Below are 26,405 nucleotides of genomic sequence, written 5' to 3'. Positions count from 1 at the left end.
CCCCGGCTCTGGCTCAACTGGAGCATGTGTTTTCAGCAGCTTCCTTGGTCCCAGGACCTTTTATTTCCTGCCAGTAAAAACGTACATAACCTATGATATACTTTGTAACCCACCACTTGTTTTACTATATTGCTTAAAAATCAACTTAATGGGGGTAAAATTCTAGAAATGATAGTTGACACAAGTGAAATACGGACTACAGATTAAAGTATCATAATGTTAAGTCTGATTTTGATAACTGTTATAATACCCCTTTTCTTAATACACTTAAGTTTTCAGGAGTGAAGGGATGTGATGCATGCTATCTGCTCTCAAATAGGAGATAACATGTTTGTTATATGTGAGGAGGGGGTAAGAGTAACAAAAAGGCAAGTTGTTAAAAGTAGTGTTTCTGAGTACAGTGATTTTAAGATGTGTTCACAAATTCAGTGATGTACTTTGGAAGAGATGGGATCTAATTCTCCTCTTCAGTGTAGGACTGGGCTGAGTGACTCTTTTTTTTTTTTTTAAAGATTTTATTTATTTATTCGACAGAGATAGAGACAGCCAGCGAGAGAGGGAACACAAGCAGGGGGAGTGGGAGAGGAAGAAGCAGGCTCCTAGCAGAGGAGCCTGATGTGGGGCTCGATCCCAGAACGCTGGGATTACGCCCTGAGCCGAAGGCAGACGCTTAACCGCTGTGCCACCCAGGAGCCCCTGAGTGACTCTTTTCTAATAGGATGGAGCAGAACTATCAGCTTTGACATCAGCAGGTAGGTCATAAAAGGTAGGGCATCTTCCTGCTAGGTCTCTATTTCATTCATTCTGGGCTCAAGTCTGGGGAAACCAGCTGCCATGTTATGATGCCCAAGTCTAGGTCTAGGTGTCCGGAAACTGTGGTCTGCTACCAACAGATATGTAAGTGGTCTTGGGAGTAGATCCTCCAGTGCTGGTTAAACCTTCAACCGACTGCAACCCTTGCCAACATCTTGACTCCAATTTCAGGAAGTCCTGAGCTAAGATCACCTAGATTAGCCACTCTGGGTTCCCTGACTCTCAAAAACTATAAGAGAAAAAGTACTTATTTTAAGCTACAAAATTTGGGGGTAATTTATAATATAGCTGTAGATAGCTAATACACAGGGTAAAGGGAATGTGTTCTTTGTATTATTGTTGCAACTTTTTTTTTTTAAAGTAGGCTCCACAGTGGGCTCAAACTCAGGACCCTGAGATCAAGACCTGAACTTAGATCAAGATTTGGGGTGCCTAACCACCTGAGCCACCCAGGTGCCCCAACTGTTGCAACTTTTATGTAAGTTTGAGATTATTTCAAAATAAAATGTTGAAAAATAAATTTGAATTTTCTGTTCCTTCTATTTCTATATAGAAGAACATTTGACTAGAAATGGAAAACAAAGGCATTTTACCTTGATAGATAGTTCAAGTTACATTTTCCCATCAACAAGTAAACTCATCATTTGTTTATTATTATTATTTTTTAAGTAGGCTCCATCCAAGGTGGGGCTTGAATTCCAGATCAATTGTGGCATGCTCTACTGACTGAGCCAACCAGGCACCCCTCATCATCTGTTCAAAAATATTCTCTTGCTGAAACATTTAATTGAGCCCCAACCTGAAGCTCCTTAGAGAAAGCCATGACAAGATTTCATAACTAAGTTCCGAGGAGCTTGTTTTGGATGGATGTAGAGGGCTGGTTAAGATCATTTGAATGGTTACTCTGACTTTTCATAGCCCCACAGAATGATATTTCACCAAGCTATACCAATTTTACCATCCTAAAGAACTGATTATTATTCATCCAAAAAATATTTTTGAGTACCTATAAGTGTTTGTCAGTAGTTTACTAGACACTGAGGATACATGCATACATGAAATTGTATTTACATGAAGCTTAATTACACTGGGAACAAAGTTATGAAACAAACACAAAGGAAAGATAATTGCAGATTATGGCAAGTGCTGTTGGAAATAATGTAATAATGAGAAATTTAACACATTGAATGTCCAGAATGTCCCAGGCTTTGTGCTAGAAGAGCTGCAAGAGTAAACAAGAGAGATCAGTTCTAACAGATCCGTTGTTTATATATTTGTGGCTTTGTATATGATTTGGGGTTATGAAGATTCACAAACTTTACATTAAGTGGTTAGTGTGTCAGGGTTCTTTGGTTACAGTCAACAGAAGCTAGCATTTGCCAGCATAAGCAAAAGGTAATGATTTTGAAGGATATTGGGAGTCCCCCCAAATAATGAAAAAGCCAAAAATCAGGCTTGAAAACAGGTAAGAACTAAGGTGGAACGTTCATAAGAACACTTCATGAGGCTCCTTGGAAAGTACAGGGATCCCTTGCAGAGAAGAGCAAGTGGCTGAAGCTAAATATTCCTAAAGAAACTGAGATTGTATCACAGAATCCAAACCTCAAAATGCACCATTTATTAAAGAAACTGTACTTCACTATATTAACAGAAGAGGGCTTTCTTTAACTATAAAACTAAGTCACCCACATCCCTTCACCCCTCCCTTCCATAGAACCACCTTTTCTTGCTGATCCAGGAAAATCCAGAACATCTTATCAGAAACAGAAGAAGCCACCAAAAATCCATACAAGGCTACTATTAGAAAATAAAGACTTTTCAATTAAAAGAAAATACTACCCTCTAGAAAATATGAAGCAGAGAAAAATTACATACAACACTCCAATATGAAAGAAATATCATTAAATATACAACTGCAGATGTGAAAGTATGCAACATACACAAGGTTTAAAACCCAGCAGGAAGATGTGAGAGTTGATCAAGCTCAAGCAATACACCGAAAAAAAAAATCATCTAAAAAAATGAATACTGTATTATAGGATTCCTAAGAAAGACATAATGAAGGTAAGAAACATGGAGAAGCATAAACCAGTTATGAGAACAAAAAGAGAAAGCAAAAGGGTCAGAGAGAAGAGGACTTGGAAAAATGATCTGGGCCTCCAGACAAAAGCCAACAACAAACAAAATTAGCATTTCCGAAAGAGAAAACTATCAAGTGGTGCCAGAATGACAATAAAACCAAGCAACACAACAGTGGAGCAACATTCTCCAAAAAATTCAAGAAAGTTTGAGTCAAGGATTTTATATCTAGTCAAGCTGTACTTTAAGTATCTAGATTCTTGGGGCACCTGGGTAGCTCAGTCCATTAAGCATCTGCCTTTGACTCAGGTCGTGAGCTCAGGGTCCTAGGATCAGGCTCCCTGCTTCTTTCTCCCTATCTCACTCTCACTCCCCCCCCAACCTTGTGCTCCCTCTCTCAGTCAAAAAAAAAAAAAATTTTTTTTAAAGGTGTCTAGATTCTAGAAGAAATTTTCCATATGCTAGAACTTGAGGAACAGTGTGCTTAGAAGCTCTACTTGTATACTTTACTGGAAGAGCTCTATCCAGCCATGAGTTGATTCAGAAGGATTCAGCTAAAGTACTAGTGGAGAGTATTAAGTATATTTAAAACATATTTAATATTGAGGGGTGCCTGGGTGGCTCAGTTAGGCGTCTGCCTTTGGCTCAGGTCATGATCCCAGGGTCCTAGGGTCGATCCCCACATCAGGCTCCTTGCTCAGAGGGAAGCCTGCTTCTCCCTCTGCCTGCTACTCTCTGCTTGTGCTCTCTCCCTCTCTCGCCCTCTGACAAATCTTTAAATATATATATATATACATACATATATATATTTAATATTGTAACAAAAGCAGGCACTACAGTGAGAAAATAGTGTGTAAATGTTATATATGCTCTAATCAAACAGAAGTAAGGGAACTAAAAAATATGAAGATTAGAGGAAGGAGTAGAATAAGTTCATTGGTTGTCACAAGGCAATTAGATGGGAATCAACATTTAAAGATGACAAGCTCAATAGAAGTCTAGACAAGCAAAAAATGGGGGCTCTAAGAGCATTGCATAAAATGCTAACAGTATAAAATGTAACCACTAGAACATGCAAAGTTTTCTAAACATAAGAACATTTAAAAGAAGAGAACACACTCCACAGAGCAAAAGAAACAATAAATATAGCAACATACATGATTGTTTTTCAAAAAGAAACACGGGAAATACAAACTAGGAGCTAGTGAAAATACTACCTTTGGGGGTGGTTAAGAATGGGATGGAAGGATAGCCATGACAGACTTAGCTCTGAGTATACTTTTTATATAGCTTTAACTTTGAACCTTTACATATTCAAAATAGAATAAAAATCTTTACGTAAATTCTAAAATTGAATACAAAAACAAACCTAGTTATGTCACATTACCATGTAGAGAAAAGAATGATTTCCATTAACTTTTGAACACTACTCTGACTATCCACCCTTAGTGGGCTATTAGTCTAAGGACAAAAAGAACTGCAAAGAAATCTTAAATTTTATTCAGTATGTTTACCATTAGTAATACTGGTATTGTACTACTGAAAAATACACTACATAATAAAATACATAAACAAATATGTTACTCAGAACAAGGATTTTCACTGTAAAAGAGAGGCAAATATAAAATTTAAAAAAAAAAACTTGTAATGCTAAATGTTAAGTATTAGCTTGAATTCATGACCTTTTAAAAAATTTACTTCCTAGCTCTGTCCATTGAAATGGTCTAAAAGCAAATAGAGTCCAGATTCCATTCCCTCTGAAGAGAATAGGGCTATTCCAGGTTTGGGATGGGACAAGTACAAGGTAGGACATCTTGTGACTGAAGCAAGGAAAAACTCACAGACTAATGTGGTCATGTCTAAAAGACACAGAAGCTGGCCTGCAGGGATTTCCACTGGCTGTTGGCTCACAGTATCAAAAAGAACTGTGACTGTAATTGATAACATTGAATAATTTGAACACCTAGTGGTATTTGAAAAAAGAGGGAGCACTGGGAAAAGGTAAATAGTGGTGCCAAAACATTGCCTTAGAGATTACTTACTAATTACTAAGCAGAAAAAAAAATGACCTTATAATGGAAAGATCTGGTCATCAACACTTTGACCAAATGATTATCATCTTCATTAGTGAGATAACCTAGAATTGTTTCTTCAATGTGATAAAATATAAAATCTACAAGATCACCTATGAAATATTCTTTCCAAAAACATTTAAGCTGAAGCTAATCAAACCTACAGACTCCACTTCCAGTTCAATGGAAATACAAAGAATAAAGGGAACAAGTCAAAGGATATAAACAGATCAAGGATAGGAGCAAAGTGATTTCGAGTCATTAAAAAGTCACATCATGGGGGGATAAAGACCAAGAGGGTGCAGGGAAGGATCTTCTAGACTAAGAAGACAATCAAATACAAAGTATGAACTTCAACTGCATCTTGGTTCAAAAACAAAACAAAACAAAAAATGTAAAGTTGTTTTTAAAGACAATTGGAAATATCTGAATATGAACTTAGATGATACAATCAAATTAAATTTTCTTAAGTATGATAATGATATTGAGTTAAAGAGGAAAATGTCCTTATTTTTAGGAAATGGATGCTGAAGTATTTAGGAGTCAAGTGTCCGGATGAAGCTAGTATGGTAAAATGTTAGTAATGTTGTTGTATTTAGGTGAAGAGTAATGACTACACCATTCTTTCAACTTTTATGTATGTTTAAATTTTTTCAAAATGAAAAGCTGAAGAAATTTAAATGGAAAAAAGAGTCTTTAACGATGATTACTTCGTGCATGCATGGAGAAAACCCATGAATTTTTCAAACCTAACCTGGCAAAATCTGTCATAGCATGATTGAAGCCATTAAAATGGCAATAATATTATAAAAATGAAATATCCAAAACAAAAACAAACCTGGCCTATAAAGTAAATGGAGACAAATAATATTAAGTAATGGAAATTTGGGGCATTATGCATATAATATCCAAAGTGAACTTCAGGTTTTAAAATTCTAAAATTCACAGCAATATTTTCAAAATCATAAATTGAAACATGGGCTCATCTCTGTCAAGATTTTCTATAACCCTATATCACCCAACAAATATAACTCTACTTTGGCTATAATATTTAGAAAACCTATTAAAGGAACTTGCATATATTATAAAAAGCCCGTAGTATCACAATTTTTAATTGCTGTATTTACTATCCATGCAGAATAAAATAGAACATAATAAAACTTTAGCCTAAAGGAGAAAATGTAAACTCTCAATTATTAAAAATCATGTTTTTGTACATGCAGTGGCTTTTAAAAGAAAGAGCAAACTCATAAAACAAGCACATTCACAGATTTTGCTAAAGATACTTAAGTCTAATTTAGCAAATTTAACTAAACCCCTTAAATACTTCACATTTCAAGCACATTTTATTTTATTTTATTTTTTAAAATATTTTATTAATTTATTTGACAGAGATAGAGACAGCCAGCGAGAGAGGGAACACAAGCAGGGGATGTGGGAGAGGAAGAAGCAGGCTCATAGCAGAGGAGCCTGATGTGGGGCTCGATCCCAGAACGCCGGGATCACGCCCTGAGCCGAAGGCAGACGCTTAACCGCTGTGCCACCCAGGGACCCCTCAAGCACATTTTAACAAGAGTGTATTTTCAGATGATTACTCCCAAACACTGTAACAATATCCATTGTTCTTTTAAATCTTCAGTGAGGTCTACTTAAGGTTGAAAGTGTATTTCTCTGGTAAACTATTTCCAAAGGAATAATATGTTACTTGTTTTAAAGAAGTTATTTTTACATATTAGAAATCCTAAACGAATAAATGAATTCATAAATGAAAAATTGGTTAGATCCAATGGAGGGCTGCTGCTTAACCCTAGCAAAGGATTATTGGAAATGCGGACTTACCAATTAACTGAAGCCAAAGGAACTACTGCTATCAGTTTTATTCTGTTAACTTTTTCTTATAATAGTGATGGTTAATGGTAATTTGAAATTAGCTTAAAATTGACTTGGTGCTGAAGTGGCTGAACTGCCAGGAGGGGCCTAAGTGTGCTTGAAGGACCCAAGATTGTCTAAAGCCACAGGGAAAACGGTGGAAAATTCATCATCACCACTGCCAGGAGTGATTTATGGCTTTGTTCTTAAGCTCTCATTTTGGCTTCACAGTATGTATCTTGGGGGCTTTTATTCCTGAATCTTGGCTAAATTCCTTAGGGTTAACCTACTGGTCTCAAAAATATTGGGTGGTTACACTGCCCACGTACCTTGTCATTACTATAGTAATTGGTTATGTACCCTTCTTGGGGATAAACATGATGAGTACCTCTCCATTCAACTCCATTCATACAATCATAGATAACTATGCTAAAAATCAAGAGCAGAGGAAATACTAAGAAAAGGCCATACCAGCATTAAGAGATATTCCTATTAGTGAAGTAACCAAAAGTTCTTTCTTACAAAGAATTTTATGCCAAAAACTGAATTCTATACAGACTAACACCAAGCATTTATGTTTTTGATGTAATAATTTTGACCATAACTATTGTGGCTGTCTCTCTTAATTATACCCAGTACTGAAATGTCAAAAAAGCAAGTTGAGGGGCGCCTGGGTGGCACAGCGGTTAAGCGTCTGCCTTCGGCTCAGGGCGTGATCCCGGCGTTCTGGGATCGAGCCCCACATCAGGCTCTTCCGCTATGAGCCTGCTTCTTCCTCTCCCACTCCCCTGCTGTGTTCCCTCTCTCTCTGGCTGTCTCTATCTCTGTCAAATAAATAAATAAAATCTTAAAAAAAAAAAAAAAAAGCAAGTTGAACTTCTTTTAGATTAAATTCCATTAAATTATAAATGTTCTCAAATATTAGTTGTTAATGGACAGAATAAATAAAATACTGTATTACCATGTAACATACTTTAAAAAAATAAGTATCAGTAAAAGCAAGAAGTTCTTCCAGAGAGGCATTCATGTTGTGATTTTCAAATGGCAGAAAATAAAATAAATAACAAATAAGCTCAAAATTGTATATTAATATACAGTATAATTTATTGTTCTTTAAAAAATAGTTCCACATTTATAAAGTCATTTAACATCAGAACTGAAAGCTAAATGAATACGATATGTGCTACTTAGCACTGTATCAGATTATAAACGTTTTTCTACCCTCTAGTCATATGTTCAGAATCATTTGACAACATTTCTGAAATTAAAATCATAAAGTGTGAAAGTCTCTATAAACAACTCTCATTGCTTGTGTCATCCTCATCAATTCAGAAGAATGTGTATAGACATAAATGGTCACTGTGTAATAAGGAATTTGGGTTTACCCCAAGAAAGTTCTGGCCTACATCTTTAGGACCTCATACCTGATAATTAATGCTAACAAGATGTCTCAGGATGAACCCCTGTAACTTGATGTCAGCCAGTTTTCCAGGGAGAGGGGCACTGGAGAATTCAACCATGTGGGCAAAGAATCAATCATGCCAAGTAATAATGCTTCAATAAAAATTTGGACACCAAAGCATGAGTGAGCTTTCCTGATTGGTAATACTGTGTGTATACTGTGGCCAGGAATAGATAATACTGTCCAGGACCCCACAGGGAGTAGACAACTGGAATTTGGACCCCTCCTAAATTCTACCCTATATGCCTCTTCCTTTGGCTCGTTTAAATTTGCATCCTTTCTTGGTAATAAACGTGATTGTGCGTGTAATAGCTTTCAGGAAGTTCTGTCTTTCTAGTGAATTATTGAACCTGAAGGTAAATTTGGAAAACCCATGAATTTGCAGTCACCAAGACACACTCTACTATAGTAGAATTTTGCATCTTTGGGGTTTGAAGGCAAGTTATTTTCTCTTTGCTATTTTCTTTTTTGGAATATGTATGTAATAATCAATCCTGCTTTGAAGGAATTCAAATTTAAGAACTGTAAGAAACAGCATTTACTAATGCTGGTCACTATCTGACTCTGTTGAATGGCAGTAATTATCTATAAGATTTGAATTATGAAGTTTATTTGCATAGCACTGGGATTCAAGGATTGGATATACTTCCAATAAAAGAAGTATTCCAATTCCGAAAAGATGTAAAGATTTTCAGTTAATTCTTTTCACAAGAAGAAACCAAAGTATCCATTTCTAAAATGCTGATATTCTTAAATAAATAAAGTGCTGATACTCTTTAGTGATCTATTAAAACAAAGCATTTTGTACAAGGTTATTTCACTAATAGAGGTGGAAATGACATTCTTTATATTGCTTATTATTTGATCTCTATACACTGAATTGATAGTCACAATAGAAGCAATTATATTCAATGATTTATGAAGAAAATATGTACCAATTACTGTAATTACTTAACCTTGAGGCTAGCAAAGAGATAATTTATTTAAAACAACAACAAAAAATTAGGATATTATCACACAGATAGAGAGGTTCTAACTAGTTTAAATAAAACCCAGTCTTCCATGCTAGAGCATAGGCTAGAAAAAAGGAAGATCACACATGATAAAGGTAACTAGAGAGATATGGAAAGGATCAGGGAGTCATTTCTGATATATAGAAAGGAGTCTAATTCAGTTAAGTCAAACACAGGTGACAAGGGAAACAAGGAAATATAGGAAGAAATTTATATGGTTAATTATGAAAATCTTTTTCTTAAATCTACTAAATAGATAATAACTGGATACCAAAAAATGACAAAGAGAAACTGATCCATTAAAAAGCCATTTAACAAAAGACCAATTTATACATTCTTCTAAATGATGTCCATAAAAAATTTAAATATACAAATCACATTCCCAAACTCAAAGGAATCTAACAAATGAAATACATAGACATATAAACAAATTCAGAATTCAAACCATTAAAAAAATATTTTTAAAATCACAGTAAATTATATTTCATAATAAGAAAACAACCAAATGACAGCTATATACATTTGTTAAAGTTTCAAAAGCTCAATGATGGAGCAATGGTGCATAATTTATTTAAATAAGTACTGTTTACTAATGTTTATAATAATATACCTATTTTAATATTCTGTTAGATAATGAATTTAAAGAGCAAATGTTGAAATATCCAAAAAATTGAATTAAAGTTATTCGTAAAACGTCAATTTCCCCATGTGTCCAAAGTAGTGAATTACAGTAATATCCTCCAGAAAAGTCAGGTATTTGGTAAAGCAAGGCACATAGGACCAGATTTTGATAAAGGTGCTTTTTCTTTGGTCCTGTAATTACTTTAAATATGCTACACATATCTGGGAAAGTCTAAAGATGACTTTCAATATAGCATAAATAACTTATAGACCTTTTATGTAAAGCATACATCCCCGTGTAATTAAATATTATAACAATGAAAATGTAAATAAAATAAGCGATGCTAAGCCCTATTTTTAAAAACAAAACAAAACTCAGTTGAATGACTATACAATGACATTTTAAAAGTCCAATAATTTGATATGTAGGAAAAGTGTATCAACTCTTAATAATAATCAATATTACACCAAGTCTCCTGGGCACAAAGTCAATTAGTTTCTTTTCAAATTTTGTCTCCTCGGAATCTAGTTTAAATATCAAACTACCTTTCCTTCTATGAGATTGTGACATTCAATATAAACTGATGGAAGCATTTTAAGTTTTGCATCTGTAAACTATAATTTCCACCATAAAAGTAGTCTACAACTTCCCTAAAAACACTTACTAAAGAACTGGTAATATTACTGTGTTGAAACATCTACATATTGAATTTCAAACTTTTCTTCCCAAATACCATATTCTTAATTTTTAACAGAACTATCAACTGGCACTCTTCTCCCATGAATTAGGACATTTTTATAATGAACAAGTAGCTGAGTAATAACCAGTAAGCTTTAAAAAGTAAGAATTTAAATAATCAAGGAGTCATCATTGTATAAGATTGATACAATAAGGCTTTTGGAGGTCATCAAAACACACACCACACACACATTCGAAAATGGCATTATCTGTATAAATGACATGATCTAGGATACAGGCTCCCCTTCTCAAATACGATTCTTTATGAATTAAAAATTATAAGCTACACAACCCAATCTCTAGTAACATCTTTAAGCCTACTAGAAAAGCAAAATACAAATTAAGCTTGTCTAATAAAAGTTTGGTTTGAAAATATGCTTTAGACTACTTTGTCCGTTCTCTTAACTCTTGATTCTATTTTTATAAGCTTTATTGGGAATCTTAAAAATTGTGTTATTTTGGACACCAGAAAATATATTATGGTAACTAACATGTCTAATATCCAATATTTGCTTTTATCATTCTTTGAAGGGACATGCAGCCTGAATTAACAATTAGTTGTAAATGTACAGTGAATTAATATATACTAGTACCCAACTAGCACTTCCATGTGGGCTGAACATAAATCTTAATATTTATTCTTGAATTCTTTGCATTTGCAGGACTTAGATTTCATTCAGCAGTAGATAGTAGGATGTTAGTCTGAATGTTGTTACAATGTAAAAACACCATGTTCAGAATGTGGTAAAGTTATTAAACAAATACTCTAAAAGATGGTCACTCAATATCGTAGGTTAAGCTTCCAGAAAGTTTAGTTAGTTCCAATTTGGAATCACCAGCAAATTGATTTAAGATATTTTGTAATTTTAATCACTTTTAAACTCTGAATGGAATAGATTAGGTCTGTCCTGTAGAGATGTGGCTTGCATAAGCAAAGTAACACAGCCAGTCCTAGTAAGCCAAAAGTACCCAAAAGTTTGTAACACGGTATTTTTGAGCCAAATTCTATTTAACAAAATCCATTATAACTATATAAAAATATTTATGTTTTTACAGTTTTTATACTATTAGAATGGGAGACTTTTAAAAATATATAAAGCATGAATGAAAAAATAAAGTAAAATACTTCTTATACATAATAGGTAATTCTATCTACGTCAATAATTAAATTAAATCCATATTCCAATTTTAGAAAGTATTCTTGCCCACCAATTCACTTTACCATTTTTGCTATATTTTCTCTCCCCCTTGAACCAACTTATTAAATAACTCATGTAATTTACAACCTCAACTCCAGTGCTAATCAAAATGGAAAAGAAACCACTATCTTAAACCTAAGTGGTGGCTCCTTCGCAGCAGCTTTTACAGGGCCACAGAGAGGGAACTCAGAATTCGCCACCTCTCCCAGACATGTGCCCAGAGTATTCCTGGGGATGGTGGGCTTATGAGAGGCCTAAAAAGTTCTGAGCAGCCTTGAGTTCATAGCTGTAGTGCCATTTAAAATAATAGAATATCATAGCAATCTGGAATGTCTCTAAGAAAGGTCATTTTGGTCTCAATTTGTTGACATCTATACTATTATTATTTTGGTTATTGTTTTTAACAGTTGTAGATTAAAGGAGTTTTTACAGATCAATGACTAAAATATTCATTTGAAAACATTTTAGTTGTGTACCGTATATGCTTTGATAGTTCAGAATTCTCCAAGTGGAGATATTAGACAATAATAATTAAATTATTACGTATTTAATCCTTTTAAATTCATTTTGAAACTTTAATAGAAATTACCACATACAGATATTTAATTTAAAGAAATATTAAGGATTTATCTGATTTACAGAAAGGAAATACAATTAAGAGATTAAGGACAAAACTCCATTAGTGCAAAAGTCTCTGGCTACTATCTAGCACAGGAGCAACTGGATTGCTTTCAGCAGTTTCAAAGCACTAAAAGATCTTAGAATGTAGATGGAGAAATAGATGTGTGTATTTCCCTACATTAAATTTAAATATGAATTTTATTCTCTCACAAATTAGACCCAGGACATAACTTTATCAATTTTTATGTAGTTGAACAAATGACATTTAGCAATCCTTTCTTTAGTAATCTTTTGTATAAATATAAAAATCTCAGATAACATGAAAATGTTTTTCAAATCATACTTCTATTTCTTCACAGCTTTATAGGCAATTTTAATTTTCAAACTCTGAATATTTCATGTGATTTGATATTTCTGTACAGAAAAAGATAAAAAACATTTAATAAGATTAAATAGATCTAATTTGCAAAAATTGGTATCTGACATTTGTTGTGTGCTCTTGCAAAGAGTGCATAGGACATTTCTGCAGCAATCAAAAGGTAAAATCTTTTTAAATTCAGATTTCAAGTTTTCTCCGATAATTATTCTAATCCCTGGAAATACTTTCGAGCTTTGATTTCTAGATATAATAGGTATTTCGTTAACATACACACATATTTAATCCTTAAACTTTTATATTTTCAAACCATTTGAACAATAGGATGAGATTCAGCATGATGATATCTTCTTAGAATCTGTAGAAGTCCTCTATGCAAGCTTAATGTTGAGACTCCTAGTGCACCATTGTGAAAAACCAGTTAAAGACAGTATACGACTATGCTTTAGTAGGATTGCCTGTAGGTTTGGGATCATAACCATATAGGAAAGTAGCTGTTATTACAAGGATGGCTCCAAGGAAAAAGACACTAAATAGATGAAGAAAAAATGAAAAAGAGATAATCAGATTAAAGGCAAAACAACTTCTTTCTATTTCTTCTCATAAAAACAATTTGAACTTGGGGAAAAAATGTTCCAGTAATATGGCTAACAAATACTGAGTACTTAATACATTCTAGTTTTACATGCCTCTCATTTAGTTCTTATAAGCACCCTATGAAGAAGTATTAGTATTATCCTCATTTTTTTATATATGAGGAAACTGAGGGTTAGAGAGTTTAAGTAACTTGCTTAAAGTCCCACAGCTTTAAGTGGAAGACGAGATTCAAATCTAGGTATGTTTGACTCTAGAGCCCATACTTTCATCCACTGCACTGTATTGTCTCCCAAAGCAAAAATGTTTTGAATGTATTTCCCCTTAATATGTCTTTTGCCTGCAATACATTGAATAATAAAAGATCTCAACTTTTAAAAATTTGAAAATATAAACAGAAAATGGCATTCTTTTGAGACCAAAGTGAAGTTCAGTTTTTTGTTTGTTTTTTTAGTAAAGTTCAGTTTAAAATGCAGGTAGACTCAGTTCATTCTTTATTTTATCTATCCAGAAATATAATATAACTTATTATAAACTGGACATGAACTTAAACTGGTACTGGAACTTAAAGTGGAGGTATATTCTTCAAAGTACTATTACAGGGACATGAGTTAGTTTTGGTTTTAAAGTTTCTATTAACAGTCCAAAGTCACTCCCATGAGCTTTACCACAATAAACATTTGTTCTATAAAGGAAAAAGATCACAACCCTTATTATGACATAAAGGGCCCTTCCTAATGTGGTTCTTCTGACCTCATCTCCCATATTCCACCCACCCAATCTATAATTTAGCCACTCCATTCAGTGAACACAGTGTGCCTTTGAGGACAGTGTCATTGTAGATGCTATTTCCTCTGCTTGCAATGTCCTTTCTCCCAAGAAAATTGATGATTCATAACTCAGATCCAATGTCTCCAAGGCTCATTACTCTAGGCAGAGGTACTCTATGATAACATTTATTACACTATATTAAATGACGCATTATTGGGGCGCCTGGGTGGCACAGCGGTTAAGCGACTGCCTTCAGCTCAGGGCGTGATCCCGGTGTTATAGGATCAAGCCCCGCATCGGGCTCCTCTGCTATGAGCCTGATTCTTTCTCTCCCACTCCCCCTGCTTGTGTTCCCTCTCTCGCTGGCTGTCTCTATCTCTGTCAAATAAATAAAATCTTTAAAAATAAATAAATAAATGACGCATTATTGACACATCTGCACCCCTGCTTAACCATGTGCTCTTCACTCATCATTATACCCCGAGTGCCTAGGATATAGAGGGAGCTCAATAATTATCTGCTGTGATAAGTATCTAGTGTTGGCTTGATGTAAATGGGCAACTTTTCAAAAGCCTTGGATGCAGGTACACATGTAAGATTATGGTAACATAAAACTTCCTTCAATACCTCTTGAAGAAAATTACTACCATAGGAACATTTCATAATTATTTAGGCTTTGGATAAGCTTCTGACTGAAAACTTTGTCAGGCATTCTGACCTTTACCTAGCTTTCTGGACCTCTGGAATTACATAGAATCACATGCTCAACTGAAAAGCTGTCTGATCCAATTTTCTACCCACTGCAGGAATCCATTCTATGAAATTTCTAACAGGATCTACTAGAATACCTAATGATGTCAGAAAACCCCCACCTGTCAAGACAGCTATTTTTAGATGGTTCTGAGAGAAAAAAAATTGTTGGGGAAAAAACTATCAGAATACAATGATTATTTCAAGGATTTAAGCACCTGATTTCCAACAGAGTTGTATATACTGATCATAAAATTCTCATTTATTCACATGTCTATCTCTCTAATCACTGTGATCTCCTTGGAGAGAGGAAATCATATCTCATTCATACATTCTTGTTTTTCCAGGATCTGGTACAGTAAAAGGAAGGCATAGTGAACACTTAATAAATTTTTGATAGAAGAATAAACAAGCCTAAATGCAAGGATGGTTAATATCAGTAAGCAAAATAATCAACACTAGAAAAATAAGTTAGGAAAGCGAATACTGGTGATATAATACCAACAGAGATGTTTAGCAGTCAGCTGAAAATAGGGATCTAGAGTTGAAGTGAAATTGGGACTTATCTTCATAGAGAGGACAGATAAGACACGGCAGTGAATGAGATGAATGAGAGGGTGAGTAAGGATTGATAGGTTACTAAAGGAGCAGTCAGAAAGGCAAGTACAGGAGAACTACTTCTGAGAAAGCAACAAAACAAAGCGGTTTTAGGAAGTGAAATGGGGATAACAAAGGAAAATAATACATTTGGAACAGAGGTCACTGTATTTATTGCTTAAGAGATGTTCTTCACAAAAATAAGAATACATAAAGATAGAGGGTCTAGTTATAGGATAAGAAAAATAATCCATGTCCTTCATCTGACTCAGTGTCAAAACATTCATTCATTCAATAATAACAGAATCACTGTCTTTTCTCTTTTTATCTTCATCCCAACATACCTTTCATAGTCCCTCAGAAACATGGATTTACGTGCAGGTATATATCTTACTTGACAAACTACTACCTTTTGTCCCTCTACTGATTTACCTTTTCATTTACTTGTTTGTTGTTTATTCCCTGCATGATTCAAAGATTTAAAGTTGACAGCCTTATATGAGGTGTTATTTTTTTTAAAGGTATGCCTTTTTAAATGTACCCTAAAAATCCACAGTTCCAAAACATTAAAATAATTTAAAGTTCCAAACACACACAAATAATACATTAGCACGTAATTTCCCCCATTTAATGAATAGAGGCTAAAGGATCATTAAGATATAGATCCTAGTTGTTAGGCTAGTCTTTCCCATACCAAACTAGAAACAGAAATACTTTTAAATTCATGCCTCAGAAAAATTACACATTTCAACATGTGTGTCCCAGACCTATTGTCCAGGTTGCTAGAAGAATGAAACCATAAATGTTCGATATAGAAATATAAAGAGCATATTATGTTTTTCTGCTGCCACATTCCATCCATAATCCTATCTCACTCTCAATAACACAAATGAATTTTACTAGCTGTATTTTAAGATCTTGAACATTCATTCAAACACACAGAGTACCTATTATAGGCCAAGCTCTGGTCTTGCTGACTTATAAGATGGTAATAAATCTTCTGAAGAAAGGAGAAAAGAATGTTAGAATGGGGGGGGGTGCTCTTTTATTTAGCAAGGTCTCCTGATAGAGTAAATTTGAGCCAAGACCTGAGGATGTAAGGTGTGAGGGACTTTGTCATGTGAATACATAGGGGATGAGTATCAAGATGACTGAAGGGATAGTAAAGCCCGTGGCAAAGAGGTTACTGTAGATAGGAAGGAAGGAAGGAAGGAAGGAAGGAAGGAAGGAAGGAAGGAAGGAAGGAAGGAAAAGGAACGAAGGAAAAGAAAGAGGAACGAAGGAAAGGGAGGGAGGGAGGAAGGAAGGAAAGGAAGGAAGGGAGGGAGGAAAAAGTAAACAAGAGGAAAGTAATATCAGATAAGGACAGAAAGGTAGCTGAGGGCCATATCAAATAGGCCATTAAGAATAACAACTTTTAGGTGACATGAAAAGCAAAAGGTTTCTGAGCAGAGTGGTGATATGATCTAATTTACATTGGAAATAGTCTGTTTGCTGAATGGAGAACATTGTAGGGGGACAGAGCAAAAGAAGAAACAAGGAGATAAATCAAGAGACTATTTCCTTAATCCAGATGATAAAATGAATATGTCTTGGACCAGGGTAGTAGCAGTGGAAGTTGTGAGAAGTGGTTGACTCTAGAGATATTAAAAAGGAAGAGGTGACAGGCTTTATTTCTAGATTAGAATGATGTGTTTGAGAGAACGGGAAAGAGAAGTTGATGACCTTACTTCTCACTTCACTCAGAACTTAAAGAAATTCCAAATATTTTAACTTTCTGTCTACATCCATATCTGTAGGCCTTCTCTTAGGTTACTATGGATAAACTGTTCCTGTTTAAGTCAAGGAGAATTTTGGCCTAAGCAACTGGAAGAATGGAGGTGCTGCTATATACTAAAATTTACTAAACTGGGAAACCCTTATAAGGATAGGGAATGAATTATGTAGTAGACATTCCAGGGAAAATGTCAAATAGGCAATTAAATATACGAGCCTAAAATTCAAATTGTGAAAGAAGAAAGAAAGAGAGAGAGGAAGAGAAAGAAAGAAAGAAAGAAAAGGAAGAAAAAGAAAGAAAGAAAAAAAGAAATAAAGAAAGGAAAGAAGGAAAGAAAAAGGGAGGGTGGGAGGGAAGGAACTGAGGGAAGGAATGGAGGGAGGGAGGGAGGGAAAGGTAGGGAAAGGAAGGTTATCAGCATACAGGTGGTATTTAAAGCCCTGAGAATAGAGATCACCCGAAGGAGTGTAAATAAGAGGTTCAAGGACAGATCTTTCGGAGACTCCAAAGTATAGAGGTTGAGAAGATGAGGAGGGGAGTGAAGTTAGAGGAAAATGAAGAATAGTAACCTGGAATCCACTAAGATATAATCTCATTACTTTGGGATTATAAATTAATAATTATAAAAAATAATAGGACATTCAATACCAACTGTAATGGGTATTAATCACACTTCATTCTTCCTGACTCTGTCTCCTCTCTTGGCATCCATGACACTGCACATCCTAGGTCTCCTGCCTCACCCATCATTCCTTTTGCAATTCTCTTCCCAACTACTCTTCTTCCTGCCACCACCTAAAAGAGTTTTCTCATGCACCACATTCTCTGCATAAACTATTCTCTTCAAGAATGCCATCTACTCTCCTGGCTTTACTTACATCAATTCCACACATAAAAATGCCAGTATATGATTTATATTATAACTTTATATGACTTACGAACTTCTTTATATGATATTTTACTTTGGGGAAAAAAGTTTGGAAAAAATTTTCCAATCTATTGGGAAAACTCTGGCTAGTCAAATTTGTATAAAAACTTTCTAGTGGAAGATTTTCTTTTATGCATTTAGTTTGAAATCTTTTTAAAAAGACAGTTGCATAACAGGAAACAAACAGGGCTGCTGAAGGGGAGTGGGTGGAGGGATGGGGTAACTGGGTGATGGACATTAAGGAAGGCATGTGATGTAATGAGCACTGGGTATTATAAGACTGATGAATCACAGGGCTGTACCTCTGAAATCAATAATACATTATATGTTAATTAATTGAATTTAAATTTAAAAATGTTTTAAAAAAAAGATAGGGGCGCCTGGGTGGCACAGCGGTTAAGCGTCTGCCTTCGGCTCAGGGCATGATCCCGGCGTTATGGGATCGAGCCCCACATCAGGCTCTTCTGCTATGAGCCTGCTTCTTCCTCTCCCACTCCCCCTGCTTGTGTTCCCTCTCTCACTGGCTGTCTCTATCTCTGTCGAATAAATAAATAAAATCTTTAAAAATAAATAAATAAAATAAAAAAAAGATAAAAACAGAGGGAGGTGAACCATAGAGACTCTAGGAAACAAACTGAGGGTTGCTGGAGGGGAGGTGGGTGAGGAATAGGGTAACTGGGTCTCGGGCATTAAGGAGGGTACATGATGTAATGAGCACTGGGTGTCATATGCAACTGATGAAATCACTAAATTCTCCCCCTGAAACTAATAATACAATATATGTTAACTAAATTGAATTTAAATAATTTTTTTAAAAATAAAAAAAGATCGTTAAATGGATTTTTTTACTATTATTTCTATTATTTACTATTCTTCAAAAGTTGTAATAAAACAAAATTTTTCATACCGATCTTATTAAGAATTCTTATTTTTCTATATATTTTGGAGACTTAAAGACATAGAAAAGATTACCTGGTTGGCACAAAATCTTGTAGCCAAAAATAGGATATCAGTGTTGATAATATTATGGATAAAGAGGTTGCAAATCCTTTTAAAATATTATCTGCATATTTAATAACAGCAGCTATTACAAGGCCTCCAAGTGCCTGCAAAAGTTTTAAAAGTTTTAAAAGATTATTTTAAACATATATAAAACTGCTTCTCAAAACAATCTCATTACTCAATGAAGCTTTAAGCTTTTGTCCTATAAATTTAATCCCTTTATAATAATAATCACTTATATAATAAGTGATTTTTATTAAACATATCCTATAACCAATAGACTTCCAAGCTTTGTTCAACAGCCCTCTTATTTCAAAAGTTACCTAATGAAGTAACTACAAGTGTAACCTGCAGTTTGTTATAATATAGTTTGACTATACTGTGACTAAAACAACTACCCTCAACCAATTTAGTAATTAAACATCACTTGTTCAGACAAATGTGGAATGACTGGTCACTCAGATCAGTGAAATGTTTTTACTTTTGAAGAAAAATAAAGTGTAACTTGAAATTTATTTTACTTGGCTTTCTTCCTCCAGCTTCTCACCAATCTACTTTTTATTGCTGTCAGATTGCTCTTCCTAAAAAAACTGTAGAAAGAACTTTCTACCAAATCCCTCTCATATTCCAAATTGTGACTACTTAAATAATGAGGTTTTACCATACTACATAGTTTTGTTTTCTGCCACACTCTACTTATAAATCCTAAATCTGGATTACCCATGTTAACAACTTTCACTGTACCTCTTCACATGACAAAAGATTATTATTAGTGAAAGTCACAAACTATGCCAACTGAGTTCACTGCAATTGATGTTCTATTACCTCCTGGCACCCTCATATCAACCATACCAAACCTTCTTTATCTTACTCAAGTCTTACAGAAGAGGGCTTCCCTCTGCTAGGATAAAAGCCATCATACAAACCCTCTTGACTACCCTATCTCTACTTCAAATTTCCTCTGAATTTCCACTTATCCTTGTCTCCTTTTCTCCTATTTTAAAAATAGAAGTATCCTTCCTGCTTTCAAAACACAACTATCCTTTGCTATCTTCACCCAACTTCTGTAAGAGACCTTGCTTCTTACAGCTTCAAATACCTCTAAAGAAAGGCTTTGTGAGGACAGTGACTTGTATCTTCACTTTTATATCCTCCAGAGTAATCAAGTGTATTTTTGATGATGAAATTATTCAACCCTTTAACAATTTCAAATTACAAACTTAGATAATTTGACAGGAATATTTTAATATGTAACTACAATATATGGCAATTAACTGTTACAGATTTAAATATCTAGATCTGCTTTTGAGCCTTAATGGGCTGATCACAGACTTCCTATACAACAAGAATCGTAAAAAAATCAAAAGTTGTATTTGCTTTCAGCTTCAACTCTCTTATTCTTACACTTGATTTTAATTATGTCAAATTTAAATGCCATAAAGTTCATTTATGACCTTTTCAAAGTAAGTTTTCATTATGGCATTAAGACCAGTTCTATTTTAACTTCCCTGAATAAACCAGATATAATGAGAACACCAACAGGAGGACTCTTTTTCCCTCACATCATACATCAGAAGCTACTGTGGTTATCTCCATTAAAATAAAGTTTATCAGCCTTAAATATAAGACTTTAAATGCTTTACCTGAAGAATAACAACTATCCAAGTCAGTCGGTTATATCCCTGAAAAAATCCATTCTTTGACACCAATTCTCCATCATAAATGTATACACCCATTAATCCAAATATACTCCCAAAGAAACCTAAAAATAATAATAATAATAAAGTTTATGTCATATGTCATTTAGTTTGTCTGGAGAAATACTTTTCCATAGACTTTCCAAATAATTTTATATTTAGCTTTTCATTTTGATAAAATTTGACTACTTAAAAAATCTCTTACTTGGGGGGCACCTGGGTGGCTCAGTTCAGTTAAGCTTCTGCTTCAGCTCCAGTCATAATCCTGGGGTCCTGGGGACGTGGGATAAGCCCCAGTTTGGGCTCCCTGCTCAGCATGGAGTCTGCTTCTCCCTCTTTCTCTGGCCCTCCCCCCTGCTTTCTCTCTCTCAAATAAGTAAATAAATCTTTTAAAAAAATAAGTAACTAAAATTTAAACAAAAATCTTTTACTTGGATATTTATGTAAATCTAACAAAATTATACTTAGTACTATATTACAACTATAAGACAAATATAGAAAAGAGCAGAGATTACCAACTTTGGAACACTAAAAAATACAATGCTTCAGGCACCAGGGTGGCTCAGTCAATTAACCAGCCAACTCTTGGTTTCAGCTCAGGTCATGATTTTGTGGCTGTGAGACCAAGCCCCTCAATGGGCTCTACACTCAGTGTGGAGTTTGCTTCAGATTCTCTCCCTCTCCCTTCCTCTTTCCCTCCCCCCTGCTCTCGTGGTCTCTCTCTCTAATAAATAAATAAATAAAAAACTTTTAAAATACATATAATGCTTACATTACATGACTACATGGCTGTCCCATTCAAATATTTGAAAAATGGTCACTTTTGGCATATTCATTGTCTCGTACCTTCCTATTGCTAGCTCTGAATTTTCATATATTCATATTTATATATGCAGATATAAAAGCTCAGGTATGTGGCATTGCATTTTTCCTTATTAAGAAGTTTTGAAAGTACAATAAGTAGTATCCAAATTTTCAAAGCTAAGAAATAGTCACACAACATCAGAAACTGTCATTACTACAGTCTCACTGTAAAGGAAAGCCAGTTCAGTGAAGAGAAACTATGTCTTATTCACTCCTGCACTCCTTAGCTGTACCACAGTTTGTCACATAACTACTAGATCTAAGAGATTTCTAGGACCAATCCTAAACTATAAAGAAATGAATGCCTGCAGGGACCACCTGTTAAGAGTAGTGTCTGGTAATATTTGTAGTCAAAAAGTGAAGGGTGAAGCAATTTTTTTATAAAGCCGTAACTACTTGAAGATTCCATGATGGAAAGGAACTGAAAGGGATATGAAATGTTCTCTTAATTTTATTTATGCCAATGCAATCATTTTTTAAATTTTTTTTTCTTAATTTTATTTATTTGAGAGAGAGAGTGAGAACACAAGTGGGGCAATGGGCAGAGGCAGAAGCAGGCCCCCTGCCAAGCAGGAAGCCCGATGTGGGACTCGATCCTGAAACTCTAGGATCACGACCTGAGCTGAAAGCAGACACTTAACCAACTGAGCCACCCAGGCATCCTGCCAACTCAATCATTTTTAATTAAATTTTTTATTTTAATTCCAGTACAGTTAATATACAGTGTTATATCAGTTTCAGGTGTATATCAATCATTTTAAGATGTCTAATTTTAAACATGAAAATAATACAAACTTACAAAACTGGAAAAATAAAAAATACAAAAAGAAACATGATGGTATTAGTTTTCTATGTTTTAATTATAAAAACTAACACTTGAGGGGCACCTGTGTGGCTCAGTTGGTTAAGCAGCTGACTCTTTGTTTTGGCTCAGGTCATGATCTCAGGGTCATGAGATCAAGCCCTGCATAGGGCTCTGTGCTCTGTGAACTCTGTGCTCTGGGTGGAATCTACTTAAGGGTCTCTCTCCCTCACCCTCTGCTCCTCCCACCCGCATGCTAAATCAATCAATCAATCAATCAATCAACCTATCTTTTTAAAAATAAATAAATAAATAAAAATAATACTTGATAGTGACAAAACAAGGTATATAGTACAGAGGTTACATAAATGTCAGTATGTACAGGTCTATTGTATTCTATCAGTTGTATAATATTTCATTGTATGGATAATAATAATCTGAAATACATACATAACATCATGTGCCACAAGTTGTTCTAAGTGCTTTATGTATGTTAACTCACAACAATCCTATTAGGTAGATACTCTGATGCGCATTTTATAGATGAAGAAACTGATACACTGAGAAGTTAAATAAACATGTCTGAACTCACACTGCTGGTAAGTGATGGACTCTGGATATGAATCCAGGCAGTGTGGCTCTGGACTCCATGATCTTAACCACTGCACTTAATCATACTGATAATTTATTTGAGCAATCTTCTACGTGTTTTCTATTTTTTACAATTATAACCAATACTAAAATAAATAACCTTGAACATCTATCCTTGTGCTCTTGTGTAAGTATATCTGTAGAATAAATTTTTATCCAGAAGCGGAATTTTTGCATTAAAGCATTTATTTAAAATTTTGTTAAACATTCCCAATATGAGATCCAATAGATTATATCAATCTACAGTCCTGGCAATCATAGGTAATAAGAGTTTCTGTTTCTCCACTCTCTGGCTAACGTTGGATCTTATCAATTTGCTAGTCTTTGACAGTTTGATACTTGAAAAATGCTATTAAAATGTTTTAATTTCGTGGCACTTGGGTGGCTCAGTTGGTTAAGCGTTTGACTTTGGCTCGGATCCTGGGATAGAATCAGCTCCACACTCAGTGGGGAATCTGCTTCTCCCCCTCCTTCTTCCTCTGCCCTTCCCCCTACTAGTGCATGCATGTGGGTATGCACACTCTCACTCTCTCTCTCAAATAATTAAAGTTTTTAATAAACATTTTAATATCTGTTTTTGTAATCTCAAGTTATCTACAACTTATTTATATATCCTATTCGAAACTCTGAGTTAGCTTACCATTCACTAGATTGTTATGAGGTCAAATTAAAGAATAAGAAACCCATGACGTACCACAGAATCATGAATTCTGGCTTTTTGTTTGTATCTTATAATTCAAGAAAATTTGGGGCAATCACACAATCTTTTAATATTTTTCTTTCCTGGTATTTGCATATTTATATAAATGCTGATGTTAGTGCCTACTATGTAAGGTACTTTATTCTAAACACTTTACAAGTATTAACTCATTTAGTCATAGCAACATATGGAGTTAGTACTATAATTAAGTTTTATAGTTAGTTATAGTATATAGTTACTATATAGATACACTATAGTTAGTTATAGTATAAGTTACTATAATTATCAATGAGGAAAGTGAAGCAGAGGAAGATTAAGTAACAACCCTAAGGCCACACAGGTGCTTAAGTGATGAAATCAGGATTTGAGTTGGTCTGACCACAAAATCAAGTGTTCTTATCCACTATACTACAGATGCACTGTTTCTGAAATGGTGAATTAAATTGGTTGGTGCTTTTCAAGCCTCTGTACTTTCCTTCTAGACAAACAAACAAAAAGAAGCTAATTTAATCTTTAAAAGTATTTACTTCAAATATTCTTTTTAAAAAACCCAACTTGCTATATTTCTGCAAATTTTGCACAGAAACTGAAAGAAATCCTGTGATAAAAATGAAGGTTTAGTTTGTCTGTTATCACATTATTTGAAAACAGCTAGAAAGAGGGACTAATTAAATTTGGAAGGTTTGTTTGGGATGGTTTCATTTAAAATATAGGCCAATTAGGAGTATAGATATTCACTGTGGAGGGCTGGACTGCTACCAAGGGAGTCATGATATTACCTGTTAAGTTGATGTAGACAGAAAAAAAATGTTTCCAAAGATGAGCTTCAAAATCACAAGGACAGAGGCTTAAGATAGAACGGTTGATTTGCAACTGAGCTGTCTCTCACATGTAGCATTTCCCAGAATGAATATATACCAGGACTACTAAATGCTAGAATCTTTGTATAAGGAATTAAAGGTTATAATACTGTATATAAATAGTTTAAATATTTGTTCAGGGGTGGCTGAGTGGTTCACTCGATTGGGCATCTGCCTTCAGCTCAGGTCATGATCCCAGGGTCCTGGGATTGAGCCCTGGGGAATCTGATTCTCCCTCTCCCTTTGCCCCTCCCCCACCATTTATAGTCTCTTGCTCGCTCACTCTGCTCTCTCTTTCTCTCAAATAAATAAATAATCTTAAAAAAATATTTGTTTAAAGGCAATCCTTCAATATGTGAGGTGTGTTTTGTTTTAAATTATTTACTTTCAGTTACAAAAATGACGCAGTATTTAAAAGCTAATACATAACATTTTGAAATAAAAAGAGGTATTAAGATTTTAAAACAAAGATGAAAATTTCATCATTTCAGGCTTTCTCCATTTAAGTATCTTTTTTTTTCTTTTTCAGCTTCACTGAGGTAAAATTGACAAGTAAAACTGTAAGATATTTAAAGAGTACATCGTGGGTATTTGATATAGAACATGGTGATAACAGTTAATAACATGTATTATATAACTGAAATTTGCCAGGTATTTTAATCTCCTTTTTCAGGAGGAAAATATGTCATTTGTAACATCTTCCCTAAGAATTGTAACAACCGAGATAAAAGTTCCTAAATCTCCAAATAGTGAGGACTGAAACATGCTACATACACCCTTATGTCACAGACCTAAAATTCCATTTCCAGAATAAAAGGCATTCATTTAAAATACAATGTTTTAAAAAGCAAAAACCTCGGGGCGCCTGGGTGGCACAGCGGTTAAGCGTCTGCCTTCGGCTCAGGGCATGATCCCAGCGTTATGGGATCGAGCCCCACATCAGGCTCCTCTGCTATGAGCCTGCTTCTTCCTCTCCCACTCCCCCTGCTTGTGTTCCCTCTCTCGCTGGCTGTCTCTATCTCTGTCGAATAAATAAATAAAATCTTAAAAAAAAATAAATAAAATAAAAGCAAAAACCTCGCCAGATATTTGTATCAACGGCAGATTTTATGGGAGGCTTATTTATTTAAAGATATATAGTAATCTTTACACCTAACAATATAATCATTAAAAAAATATATTAGAAAGCACTTAAAACTTACCAAGCTGAATATTTCTTATCCACACTGATTGTTTGGTTTCTTTTAAGATTTTCTCAAAGTAAACCCCAGCAAAGCCACTTGAAAAACATGCTGTGAGAACTGCCATGAGGCCTACAAACTGAGAACCAGCTGAAAGTTCCTTAGAATCAAGCTCTTGAGAATCTGAGGGCCACTGAACAAAAAGAAAAACAAAACTATAGTTTAGTCTTTATGATATTTTACAAAGTGCATATTTAGAGCTCACTCTCAGACCTTAAGATAAAAATGCAACCAATACCATTCTTGGGGATTTGCAGAGGAGAGTTTTTGAAAGAAAACCTTAGAATCATTTTATTTTTTTCCCATT

At 34.5% G+C, this 26,405-nt stretch overlaps 1 protein-coding gene across 3 annotated transcripts in view; it reads right to left on the bottom strand.

The window, feature by feature from the left end:
• Nucleotides 1-7,799: 7,799 nt before the first annotated feature.
• Nucleotides 7,800-26,405, bottom strand: part of SLC35A3 (solute carrier family 35 member A3) — a 50,878-nt gene continuing 32,272 nt past the window's right edge. For 2 of the 3 annotated variants that reach the window (XM_034653972.1, XM_034653973.1), the window contains exons 5-8: nt 26,060-26,231; nt 20,927-21,045; nt 19,254-19,387; nt 7,800-13,393 (exon numbers count right to left, since the gene is read on the bottom strand). In XM_034653972.1, coding sequence (XP_034509863.1) covers nt 13,303-13,393; nt 19,254-19,387; nt 20,927-21,045; nt 26,060-26,231 — 516 coding nt within the window. In that variant the 3' untranslated portion in view covers nt 7,800-13,302. The remainder of the gene's footprint in view (nt 13,394-19,253; nt 19,388-20,926; nt 21,046-26,059; nt 26,232-26,405) is intronic. The other variant, XM_019801293.2, reaches the window with a different exon arrangement.

The sequence above is a fragment of the Ailuropoda melanoleuca genome, chromosome 2, assembly GCF_002007445.2.
Source record: "Ailuropoda melanoleuca isolate Jingjing chromosome 2, ASM200744v2, whole genome shotgun sequence".
In the NCBI taxonomy this organism is placed as follows: domain Eukaryota; kingdom Metazoa; phylum Chordata; class Mammalia; order Carnivora; family Ursidae; genus Ailuropoda; species Ailuropoda melanoleuca.
The sequence above is the reverse complement of the archived record's forward strand: the minus strand, read 5'-3'. Positions and strand labels throughout refer to the sequence as shown.